The sequence below is a fragment of the Lepisosteus oculatus genome, chromosome 5, assembly GCF_040954835.1.
Source record: "Lepisosteus oculatus isolate fLepOcu1 chromosome 5, fLepOcu1.hap2, whole genome shotgun sequence".
Taxonomy (NCBI): Eukaryota; Metazoa; Chordata; class Actinopteri; order Semionotiformes; family Lepisosteidae; genus Lepisosteus; species Lepisosteus oculatus.
Genome location: NC_090700.1, coordinates 55,553,388 through 55,566,699, shown reverse-complemented (window position 1 = coordinate 55,566,699; position 13,312 = coordinate 55,553,388). Strand labels below are relative to the sequence as shown.

The 13,312-nt window shown below is 41.3% G+C and overlaps 1 protein-coding gene across 1 annotated transcript in view; it reads left to right on the top strand.

The window, feature by feature from the left end:
- Nucleotides 1-7,182: 7,182 nt before the first annotated feature.
- The window catches only part of ntrk3a (neurotrophic tyrosine kinase, receptor, type 3a), a 272,491-nt gene continuing 266,361 nt past the window's right edge, over nucleotides 7,183-13,312 (top strand). The window contains exon 1 of the mRNA XM_006628882.3: nucleotides 7,183-7,957. Coding sequence (XP_006628945.2) covers nucleotides 7,713-7,957 — 245 coding nt within the window. The 5' untranslated portion in view covers nucleotides 7,183-7,712. The remainder of the gene's footprint in view (nucleotides 7,958-13,312) is intronic.

The following is a 13,312-nucleotide window of genomic DNA, read 5'->3' as shown; positions in this document are numbered from 1 at the left end:
GGTAGAGTCTTCGGGTCTGCAGACATGGCACAGAGTAATGATAGAGTTAAAAGTATTTGCATAAGGCAATGATAGGAATTTCTTTCCACAAATTTAGGATGACGTTCCACAATGACCCTAAATGATGTCACGTGCCTTGTCCCTACAGCACGGCCATCCCTTGCCACACATCAGCATTTACATGTGAAGTAACAGTGAGGTACTTCTCCTTCATGATATTCAGATGATGTAATTACCATGACATAAATACGAGGTCCTCTTGTTGCCTGTGTAAAGAGAAACGCAATGTAATTGTTAATCTAATCCTACAATAACATTGAGGATATTGCTTCCAATTATTCAAACAAGGACAGGAAAAGAGTAGAGAGATTCTTCTTGCATGCTCATGATGGAACAGCAGAGTTCACGTCGTGTTCTGAGACACCTCTCCAGACAACACCTGAGGTGTTCCCAACTTTACTTGGTGTTCCCGATCTCCTTTAGGCACACACAGGTCCTGACTGGTGGATTGTCTTTTTCCCATGTGAGGAACATTGATTCTATACTTTGACATATTGCTCATTTTACTTGATGATACTGGTAATAGTTTGAATTTGGATGTTTGACTTTGTGCCATTGTAATATTATTGCTGTTACATGAACTGTTGTTATTTTTAATCCTCTGTGAGTTCAGACAAGAGCACCCGCTAAAGCTAATAAAACAAAATAATTCAAAGAAGAGGGACTTGGAGTCAACTCTAGAGACTATGTTAAGCTTATCAATGAAAAGCAGATATTGGGTAAAGTATGGAAATGGACAGGCAATGCAGTTAGGACTAAAAACAGTAACTTCATAGTTTCATACTTCAACTACATTACCCAGCAATGCAGTTGAAATTAACATTCTGGAATTTTCCAAGAAGCAACTGCATATTTTGCAGTAGAAGGAGCATGAAAGGCTAAATGGCCCTTCTTATTTGTAACATTTTTTATTCTCTAGCATTATTCTTATAATCTTGCATTTTTAGTTAGTGGGGCATTTAATGATAAAAAAATAGGCATAAAACCCATTATACTGCTAGGACTAGCCCAGTGTTTGATGTGTCTCTCGGGATTCAGAATGTATTTTCCTGTTTTACCTTCAATATTCAGTCTTTCCTCCTTTTTCCTCGGGGTCCAGGCATTTGCAAGAAAACCTTATTTGTCATTTATCACCTCCACTCTGTCGATCTTGAACTGCACCAATTCTTCTTTCATTTTTTTTCCTTTTGACCATTTTTGTCTCCAGAGCCCCTGAGAATGAACCTCTTTCTTTTAGCCTGGCCTCTCCCCCTCTCTCTCTGGAGTTGCAGAATGCCAGCAGTCACGGTCTGGGCTGTCTCTCTGCCTGTGTCTCAGTGTGTGGGTGTCTGTTTCTTTTCTGTGTGGCTCTGCCATTTATTAAATGTTTAACAGCAGATTAACAGGAGAATTCCCTGTAGCCAAGTGTACAAAGATGGGAAACAGGGAAATCGGCCATGCCTTACTGCAGAGCATGTTCTGCTGGCTTTTTGTTCCTGAAAAGAAGAAACGGTTTCAATTTCCTCCAAGGACGGTGCAGTCAGATACTGGGAACCTTAAATTGAATTTCAACAAGTGTGCTTTTTTTCCCTGCTCCCTGGTCTTATGACAACCACCTTTCATTTTTATGTGAATATTACTTCACGACACATTGACTGCAGCACTTATGTTTGAAGTGCATAACAAGTGATGTTTCTAAAATATGGACAGAAGTCATTTAGTGTTACATCCCAAGAGCATTGCATATTTTTTCTTTAACTAAGCTAATTGATTTCCCTCCTTATTTAGTTTAGGATTTCGAAAAATCCATTTTTGTGCTTATTATACCAGTAGGATGTTTTTTGTTTTTGGTGCTTGATATCACAGATCAAGTCAAGAGAAACAAGAAAGAATATAGAAGGATACATTACTGTAAATTCATTATTTCATACCAGGCCCTTGAGATTTCATGTACTTTATGCAGATTTGTGAAATACATAGTGATTTCCCAAAGAATGTTTTGTTTTTTATAACAGAAATACAGACAGAATTAGTATGCATCAGAAGACAAACATTCTTCTGACAGCATAGTTTTATATAAAATGACAAGATAATGTTGGAATAAACAAGGAAGATAGAATTACAGATTGTATAGAACAGTAGTCCTCAAGTACGTTTCTCATTGACTGTTAGACTGTACAGTATATTCTTTGTAAATTCTCTGTAAAGATTGTTTAATAAAGTAATTTAATAGGCATTGTTAAGTTGGCTCTCATTTGGAGTTTTGTAACTGTGGTGTGCTAATAACTTCTTTGTTGTTGCTACAGAAGTATGTTATTCTAAAGATCTTGCAAAAGGAAGAATTAAAGAAAACACTTTGCTGTAATGATGACATGGATATTAAGTTGAGGTTTTTTGTGTCAGCGTCTGTGTAATTTAATTATGTTTTTTTTCTCTCTGTGATTAATAGACTGCTCATGGGCACAGCCCCTTTTTCTACTGTAGTAATGCACAAATGATTGCATGTGTACTATTGATTCAGCAGAGGCCACTGAAATAGGCAGTTATGGAATTGAAATGAGATGTTAATTTATATGTTTGTTTCTCCCATGAAGAAGTCAAGAATGAATTACATGTTAACAATGATTAAGACATTATCTCTTCGCACCAGACTCTTTGGAGGAAAATGAGCAGCACCTCTGATTGTCAGGAATCCTCAATGAAAAGGTATACAGATCCTGTGCAGACGTCGGAGTAGGTAGATGACAAGGCAGGCGAACAATCCAATACCTAAGGCAAATTCGTGGTCCAGAGGAAAAAGGCAATTCAGAATCCAGGAAGTACGACTGAAGCAAACAATCCGAAGCAAGAGGCAAGGTCGTGGTCAAAAGGGGCAAGCTAGGTCGTAATCCTTAGAGAACACAGGAGGCAAACAGTCCGAGACGAGAGGCGAGGTCCAAAGTCGAAAGGCTAAAGGGAAGTCCAGAAGAATGCGAGGCACAGAATAAACGCCAGGTAGAGCTCTCAATGAGCAGACTCAATAGCGAGCAGCGGGAAGCGGGTTAGGATGGTTTAAATAGTGCTGCTCGCCGCACGGTAGAGCGTGTGCTGATGGATTAACACATGTGGCTGCTGGTACTGGTTACTTCTTTTGTGGGATGATCTCCGCTGGCTGGTGGTCGTGACACTGATTATACAACAAATCAAGCTGGACAACAGATTCCCGAGGAAGCATTATACTATCATATGTGTGAGTCCGTTATCAGAAAGTCTCTTGTTCCCAGCGAAGGCTGCAGTGTCCCAGAACCACAAGGGACACCACACCCTAGACGAGATGCCAGTCCAGAGCAGGACTCTCTAGACTCTGGACCACTACCTGGCAAATCTCCCACAACAGCATGGGGAGAACGTGTCAATTCATACAGGAGGCTTCTCGGCCCAGAGCCGAACCCAGGACCCAGGAGCAGTGAGGACGCTCCACTGACCACACCACGTCAGCACCCGGGACTCGAAGCACCCGAATAACTACTTGGATGAAAGTTTTTCGTCCTGCTACAGAGAAAATGTCAACATGAATAAAAATAAAATATTTATCCTGTCTGATTTTCCGTGTCTAATTTGTCAAATGTTAAAAATTCTTGAAAATTCTTGAAAATCAATCCATTATTGACGTGCATTTACATTTGGAGGGCGGTCAAAAGTGTACTTGGAAACCAATACCACATCAAATAACTTTTCTGAACATATTTGAAATGAACATTTTCATGCCGAGGGCCGCAGATATTTAGATATCAGGGTTCCAGTGAAGGATAAAGATTCAAGACCTTACTTTCTGACTGAGCAGCTTCCTGAACCTCACCTCCCTGTCGATCACCCTTCAGATTCACAACAAGGTGCTAACTAGCAGAATTTGTGCCAAGGCACCATCTAGATGTGTCAATAGCTTTAAATAAAATTGACTGATCATCCAACCATCCAGCCATCTTCTCACAGCTTCATTCAATCGGGGGTCACGGGGGAGCCGGAGCCTATCCAGGCAAGCAACGGGTGCAAGTCGGGGTACACTCTGGATGGGCTGCTCATCCACTGCAGGGCACACACAGACAGAAACAGGCACACACCCACACCAGGAGCCAATTAGCCTACCAGCATGTGGACTGTAGGAGGAAACCAGAGCGCTCAGAGGAGACCCACTTGAAGCTGCGGAGAACACACAAACTCCACGCTGACAGCACCCCTGTGAATCGAACCCCAGTGCTGTGAGGCTAACTGGAAGGGTGAAGATTTGACATCTCTGTAGTTCATCTGAGCCATGTACGACGTTAGAGACAAACCCCCATATCCTGCTTGGCTACTATAATATCCTGTTTCCAAGGCCTGAAGTACAATTGCACTGAAAATATGAGAAGCAAGGTTTCTTAAAAACGAGGACAATAACATTGCCAACATGCTGCCTTTTGTAACTCAAATTGCATTCATTCCGCAGCTGTTTAAAGCCACTGTGTGTGTGGATCTAGGGCCACGCTGCCTTTGTGCTCTGTGCCTTTCCATTTAAAAAACACAAATGCTAAAGAAGGCCGAGCCCTGCTGTGTCAGCATGAAGAACAGGCAGGGAAACAACCTGTCCTCCGAGGCCTTCGGAAAGATTCTCATAGGAATTCTTATCTGGCCATGGGATCATCAGCTCTTTTCACCCGTATGTTCTGTCACTACACCCCTACCTTCCCATCCCCCTACCCCTAAGAAGTTCATTATGCTTCATCCTCGTTTAAGCCTGTGTAAAAATGCAATGTTATATCCTTGAATTAGGACAGTAATAACTCCATACACCTGATTTGGCATTTTCCTCTGCACATATCTACCAGAGGGAGCAATACTGTGGTTTTATTGTTGCTGTGTCTAAGAGGCTTGGCTCTCTTGTACAGTATTATTGCAGCAATTTACAGCATTATGATTTCCTTTGGAGTTTAAGGAGCCGAATATTTCTGGGTAAAAAACCTTAAATAATACACATTGACTTTGCAAAATACTGCAGAATGGTAGGATCGATACAAGTAACCCATCCTGTCCAGAATAGTGAGAATGACTGTCCAGTATGATGCACGATTTCAGAGGACTGTGATGTCGTAGAATACCAGGCATTCCTCAGCATGCTGTGCTCATCAAAAGAAGATTTAAGTAACCTAATGATTTTAGATTCACACTCTTCTAGTGAGTTGCTGAACTCACTAGCTATCAGCTATCACTGGCTATCAGATTGACTCAGGCAGCTTCAAGGGTTTACAATAAGAGGTTTAAACAAAAAGAACAGTTCATATGCATTTAAAAGCAACCATGTACTACTTTCAAAAGAATGCCAAAGATAACCATTTTCACATTAATGTATTTTTCTTTTTACCAATTTCCAGACCCTTTCACATTACTTACCACAACCTAAAGTTTTTTATACACTGTATTTATATTATCTACAAGCGACTTAAAACAAACCGCTTGCAGCCGTAAATTAAACCGACTTGCATAAATTCGTTCGGATAACAAAACGACGTGGTAAAGAGTAAACTCTTTCAGAAGGAGCGGCTTCACAGAGGAGAATGTGGTCAAGGAGGAGATAGATTACATTGAAAATATTCAGCTCAGAAAGCGTCGGCAAATGACATCACGTTACAACGATGATGCGTATTAGGTATACTCCACGTACCGTGAACTGCTTTCAGGAAAGCGGATTCGCCTCACAGTGCGACGGATAATCCAGCCATCTGCAACAGTGACATTCTTAAATGAAAGACCACTTCACAGGAAAATGTAAAAATGTGTTGGTAGACGAACAGAGCCTGTGTCATTTTAGTGCCCTCTTAGTAACTCAGTGGGCATTCCCAGTTCTAGTCTGCAATCTGATACTTCATTTACCTCACGTCGACAGTGTCAATTGAATAATTTTACCTGGAGAATTTCAGTGCTTGTAAATGACCGTAACCTGTTATTTGTGTACCATTTCGGATAAATCCACTTAAATGAATAACCACAGGTCTCTATAGATGTGTGTGTGTGTGTGATACTGTGGGGGTAAGTAGCGTGCTTTAAACTGCTACTAGGTAATTTTATTGATACTCCTTGATACAAAAAGCTAATTGAAAGTCGTTGCACTACGACTTCTAATTGATGTGCATTCAAAACATAACAGCAGGTAAATCGTTACCAAGAGTGATGTTCCTAGAAAAAGGGCCAGATGTTCTGAATGACCCCACTCCACTGAAATCGTTCCGTTTTCACTTTTAACTTCAGTTTTGTTTTTAAGGTAAAACATTTTGATGTGTAGGAGAAATCCTCACTTTTCCCCTGAAGCTATTAAATAAAAAAATAAGTGAGCAGTACGGTACGATTCTTCCAGATATACAGTATACTGTATATATACATAAAAACAAATTAAATAAGAGCCAGTTTTTGTTGCTGCTTGCTGTCTAAAACCGATACAGTTTGTGGCGGCCTTTTTCTGGTTTTGGATCATCTGGGTTACTCCTGTTTAGGTATACAGTATCAAACACAACCATCCTACATGTTTGTAACTACAGTATGTTTATTTTTGTTTCACGTAAGCAGGGTGAACGCTGGGTTTAGTCGAGTTTTTTTCTCTTTTGATGGCGCGTTGACCACGTTATTTACATTAATTGCTGATAAAAAAGAAAGACTTCGTTTTTTAGAGAACTTGACCACTAGGATATACACATTACCTACTGTAGCAGCGACACTGTATAGCAGTATTACAGTAAGTGTTTTAGTAATTATTATTATTATTATTATTATTATTATTATTATGGCTCTGCGGGTTGGAGAAGTACGGTATCTCTGCCGTTTTACCATACTTGCTCACAGAAAGGTTTACTGAAACGTGAGAATGATCCACAAACCGCACCCCGAAAGTAAGAACGCCAACGAAAATCCCCAGAAATCGTCAAACCCGGGCTTCTCTCACATCCCTGGTAACTCTCCGGCTTTATTTGGTACAGTAGGTCGAGACGAGCGTTCTTGATTGCTCATGGAGCAATTTGCTAGAGACGCCGCAGCAGGAATTTGGATGCCATGCGTTTAACAAATAAAAGAAAGAAATAACAAGGTTTTCGTCAGAACTCGTGAGCAGCATTCGCGAGGAAAAAAATGTGTGTTTGGAGGTGGAGGGATGTTTTTTTCCGCGGCTATTTTGTAATGCTTCCTGGCGTCTGCGATCTGATTTGATCTCTTCTCTGCTTTGCAGGTGTGTCAGTTTTAATTCTGCCCAGTAGGTGGGACTTGATGCTCGGAGCACAGACTTCTCCTTTCCCCCTCATTCTCTCTCCTGCTATCCCTGTAAGTCCCAGAGCTGTGCGAGAACCTGGGACCCAGCCGCTTCACGGCGCAGCAGACGAACACGGTTTATCTGGTATATCATGCAGTCCGGAGAAAACCACAGACCGGGAGTACTGATTCTTCAGCCCCTTCGCTTCTAACGGAGTATTTTTTTCCTCTTTTTTTTTCTTGATCTTTTTGAGAATATTTGGACACTACGGCATTCTCAATACTTTGACATACAATCACACTCGTTAAGACACACACACACATACAAACATATATATATACACACACACAGCCTGCATATACAAGGATACGCACATTTCCACACAATCCCAGGACGGCACCGACTCTGCACGGGACCTGGAATCATGGATCTATCGCTCTGTCCGCCCCGAATCTGCTGGTGGAGGGTTTTGTTTCTCTTGAGCATCTTCCAAGACTATCTGAGTTCCATGCTGGACTGCCCCCCCACCTGCAGCTGCTCGCTAACCGAGATCTACTGCAATAAGTCCGACAACGGGAAATTCTTCCCTTTGCTGGAAGTGCCGGAGACCGGGAACAGCGGCAACAGCAGCAACAGCATTCCTGACATGTTCAAGAACATCACCTCCATGTAAGTGCTCGGAAAGTAAATGTCACACGGCGAGAAGCTACACTATGTGTAATTGAAGCAGCACTTCCTTTCACAAAATAAACTGTTTTAAGCTGCTTTTTACTTTTGCTGCAACGTCGGCTGTGTACACCTTCTTAATTTGTATTAATGAGCGTCTTTTTACCCTCATGTCACGTAAAACAGTCCTGTTCGCCAGCTGTTTCCTTACCCACATACGCTAACCTGCGAGGAACTGGTTTTGTTTTGTTGTGTTCTCTGTCGATTCTATTATTTGAGTAACTTGTAGATGCTGACAGTAAGTCGCCCCAGCGATAGACGGGCAGCTGCTGGCCCTGTTTGGCTCCTGGGGAGATGAACAAACCTGTTGTGGAAATAGTTGAAATAGCGCTCCGTGGACTACAGTTGTTCATTTTCCGGGAAAGCAGATATAGGGGTCTGTAGTTGTGGACGTGTCAAAAAATATTTATAATGAATGTACATATTCTTACATACGCTGGCATGTCATGTACAATGTTCCCAGACATTTGTTTGATAAACACCACGCTGGTGAGACGGAGCGAATATACCTTCGAAGGCAGTCGTGCCTCGAGAAGAGACTGCATTTCGTTGCTTCCCAAGGGAAAGGCTTGAGTGTGGTTGCTTTGTATTCCTGGCAGCAACTTTAAAGGAATTTAGTCACAACGTTTGCCATCTGTAGTATGTGAAAGGTGCCGTGTACAGGATAAAAGAAGCGTCCTCTGGGAGCGATGACGATGGCAGAGACACTTCCATTGTAGATGCACTGCACCTTATTCAACGTTTCAAATGGGCCTCTTATCTGAAAGTGCACGCCGGGTTTAATGTTTGAGCAGATTCCTGCCGTGGCTTGTCAAGCAAACATTTGTAGAACGTTGTTGTGATTCTTAATAAGGGGGACGTGGGGACTGGGTAGGACAGGACACGTACTGTAGCAGGGTTGTGAAACTGCACTGATGTCTTTCTCAAAAAAGTCGCCTCGGCAGCAAAGTGGTTAACATATTCATTCACGGTAAATAACGTTTTGTAAATCAAACGGGGACGCATATCCCCTGAGGCTTGGTTTTCATGTCCCCATATTTCTGGTGGGATTCAGTTTGTTAAATAACCTGTTAGATCATCAGCATTGGACCCAGGTAACATCAAAACAAGCAGAAAGAGCGGAAGCCCAGATATACACAAATCCTTAAGGAGGCGAGTTCGGAACCTATAAATAGTGGCTTATTAAAAATAGAACGCGAGCAGTGATGACACACTTTTACTTACAAGAAGGCTTTTCTCTCTAGACAAGCCTTTAGTTTTAGCTCGTCGTGTCTCGGGTCAATTCGTTCCTTCTCTGAGCAGGGATTCCTTTTCGATTAAGTTGCCCCTAAAATGTTGGATTAACATGTGCTGCGCAAAAAAAAAAAGAAATCGGGTAATTTATCATGCACTGTGACTTCTGTTCTTCTTTTCGCCATTCTGAAATATTTGAACTTAAAAAAAAAGTTTGATAATATCGATTGTAGCACAGCCCGTACAGTAAATTAAGGCTATACTGACAAGGTAGACACTAATGGATTTCTTATAATATCTTCTCAGTTTTCAAATTCCTCTATCGTATCATTTCGATCTTCAATATTTTTATTTTTCCCTAACAGAATCTCCAAAAAGGACAAGTCTGAGATTTTTTGTATTTTAATATTGAATCATGATTATCTGTAAAACATTGCTAGAGAATTCTGAGAACTATCAGCGATTCTGATTTGTTTGCGGGTTATTTGTTAGTTAAGGAGTAACCCCAGAAAAAGCCATTTTGCTTAGAAAAAAAAGATTCAGTGTTGTTTCTTTGCTCAGAATAGCCAAGAACGTGGATACCATGACAACCTTTTCTGCTTTGTACTGAATTCACTCGATTCCCATAGAGTTAAAGTAGTGGTTTTATCGAATTAACTACCATGTTAAATGTATTGTGTATGTGTTGAGGCAGTGTGTTGAAAGCAAAACACATCGCGTTTTTAATGGACAACTTCTAAAGCTTAAAAGCTTTGCTTTGACAAAACTTTCACACGAATGTTTGGGAGGACGACAGAAATGCTATGTGCTCTTTCTCTCTCACACACTCCTGCAGACCACTAGAGGGGAGGCTGGTAGCTTTGTATGCAATTGTGGAGCACTTGCATGAGCGCTGGCAAAAATTGGATTTAGAAAATATTACTGATTTTAATCTTCGGCTGTATGGCGAAGTCAGAGAGACCTTAAGCAATTAAAAATCCGTTCTGGGGGTCAGTGTCGATTCTCAGAGATGGATAACCCCTGTTCGCTCTGATCAGAGAGGTGCCTCGGCCAATAATGATTGAAGTTCGATTTTGACACACTTGCCGCTGCTGGGTAAAACTAAGACCCCGCGCTTCTCAGCACCCTGTGGGCTGGACAGCTCCCAGCGGGGCGTGAGCGAATCGAGTAGTTTGGGCGGAGGATCTCAGAAGTGTATGAATTAGAGAGAGAGAGCAAAAAATAAAATAAAATAAAACAAAACAGGAATCTGTGATACATGTGCTATTTAGCCGGACGTTCGTATTATTTTTACAGTGTTTTACTTTTATTTTGCCAAATGCTCTGGCTCAAAAGCGAATGTTTTTGAGTTTTGAAGTGCATTGTAAGGGAAGGGTAGCTTGTCGATTATTTTGTAGGTCTTCCCAGCGTGTGACCTTGAACGCACTGAGTGACAGTGGGCAGGGTGGTGTGTGCAAGCGGACGGCCGTGTCCAGTGTCCAGCCCTGTGTTCTCCACGGGCACGTGCGACACTGCGGACAGCGGGCCCGCAGTGCACGGCTGAGCGCGCGCCTTCTGTGGGTTTCATTTTCACGGGGGAGTTTTGACGGACGACAAGGGGCTTAAATCACGGCATTGTGCAATTAAATTTTCATAAGTGTGATCTAGCGGGACATTAATATAAATTCTAATCGGCAGAGAAATAGCTTCTGGCAAATTCTGACTCAAAGATAAAGCCTTTTAAAAGATCGTTGATACGAAACATTTTTTTTACTGTTTGAGGAAACAGCCTGTAGATCCTCTCAATCTGTCCCGAGTTTATTCCCCAAACTTTCGTTAACGTCTAAATATGTTCGGTAACACGAGGAAACATATCAATAAGACTGCTTATATGCTGGGTTTTTTTCACATTTACCTAGTCTGCACACTGTGTAGTTTTAAACCAGCGTTTTGTTTGTCTAAGGGCAGGGTCAGGAATGTCAAGCGCGGGCAGCGGCGATGGCCATGGAGGGCCGAATCCGGCAGTTCCATAAACGTCTTCCAAGAGCAGCGTTACTCAGCGGTTTTTCAGGCGTAGACATATAATTTCTTATTATTTATTTTCGAGTGGGGGTTGGTAAATCACAAAGTTAGCTCGCGAGTTACAATATTTAAACACATTTCGGTTTCCATGCCAGGGGCAACATACAGTACCTGAATGTGTGGCGAAGTTAAATAACCGTTGCTTTGCCTGCATCCATGCTCTCCAGTATCTTTATGTTACAGGAGGCACAGGAATGGAGGAGCTTTTAGTTCTTGTCCTAGCTTTGAGGTTGAAAGCTAAGTATGAGGAGATCCACTGTGCAAAGTGAAAGAGGGTAGCATGTTCTTTAAAATTCCCAAAAATAATGTCAGAGCTTTCTCCAATGTCTGAGGATTTTTTTTGTTTTACTGAATATAAAGTAATTGAGGAACACATATTCTTGTTTTTTTTTAACATTATGCTTAATGGAGGTAAATGGTATTTCAAACCACTGCTTGAATTCCAGAAATTACATTACTGTAGAGTCATATTATAAAAATAAAACGTGCTGTTTTAAGATATTTATTCTTGACTACAGAGAATGCCTTAGAGGTTGATTTAATCATGCAGAGAAAGGAACTACTTCATTATACAAGTTAACAAAACTCATTTTTCACATTTCTAATTAAAGTTCAAATTTATTACCTTGTCAAAGCTATTCAAATACAATACTTAAGCAAATACAGTATAACCTTTCTGAACATAATTTTAACGTAAACAGGTGATGCGTTAGAATTTGCTTCTGAGTTATCTTGAGCAGGAAAAAAAACTCTTTTCAGTGTGTGATTTTCCCCCTGCTCTAACAAAGGACATACTGTAAAAGATCAAAATAATGTATGCAAATCATATGGCTTCTAATGAAATAACTAGACCATGACAACAGGACGCTGAATCCTCTGCCTTTTCTGTAGTAAGAGAAAATTCATAATTGATTTAAATATCTAATTTTGGGATAACTTATTGTCAAGCTCCCCAGCTCCTTCACTGGACTGTGTGAGGAAGCTGGCTTGAGAAATAGTGAGATCTCCAGTCCTGGGCCTGGAATGAGCGGTGCTGTAGCTGCAGGTATTCATTCCAATGCAGCTCTTAATGATCTAAACCTCTAAGCCAACTCATTATTGGCTGAATTGCACCAAACCAAGGACATAAGAACACAACCTGATAACAAGAACTGGCCATTCAGCCCATCAGAGCTCAGAACTTTCTCACACACTGAGTGAATCTGTCACATCGTCAAGACCGGACCCAAAAGACCTGTGTCTTCCCCTCACCTGCGCTTCTTGGTAGCACATGCCATGCTTTAATAACTGTCTCAAAAAATATTATTTTAATACATTTGTGTGAAATTTCACTTTCAACCAGTTTTGAGCAATAGTTTATTTGCTGAATATATCTTGAAATGAAGATGGGATCTACCTTTTTCCCATTAACATTTTGAAGACTTCAATCAGATCCCATCTCAGATGTCTCCCTACATCCCTGTCCATCTTCCTCTGCTCCTTATCCTCCTCCAGACTCTTTGCATTTCCTCTCTGTTCTCCCACTTCCACAGTTTGCTTGTCTACCCTGAGAGCCCTGCCATCAGGAGACTCACCTGTTCGAGCAGTACCTTTGGTCCCTCAGCCCTCAGTTGTCTTCCTCAGTGTCCTTGTCTCTCAGGCTGACAGTGCCTGTTTCCCATGTTCACTGGGAGAGCTGACCACCAGCCCTTGTCCCAGCATGGTGTCCACTTCGGATCAGACAATTTCCTCTAGGCCTTTGCTGGCCTTGTTTGTCATCTTGTTAGCTTACATCATGAAGTACAGTATATGGCATACATGACTGTAACTTTTAATTTCACATTTGTGTTGTACAGGAACAAGTATTTTTGTAAATAGTAGTCCCTGGATAAAGACTACTTGGTTAAGGAAATTAGTAGTTTTGTATTTAGACTGAAATTTTTACATACCTACTGTCTCTCCGAATAAACTTTCTCCTTAATCCCTGGTTTGAGTCTTGAAGCCCTTCTCTGAACTTTCTCGAAT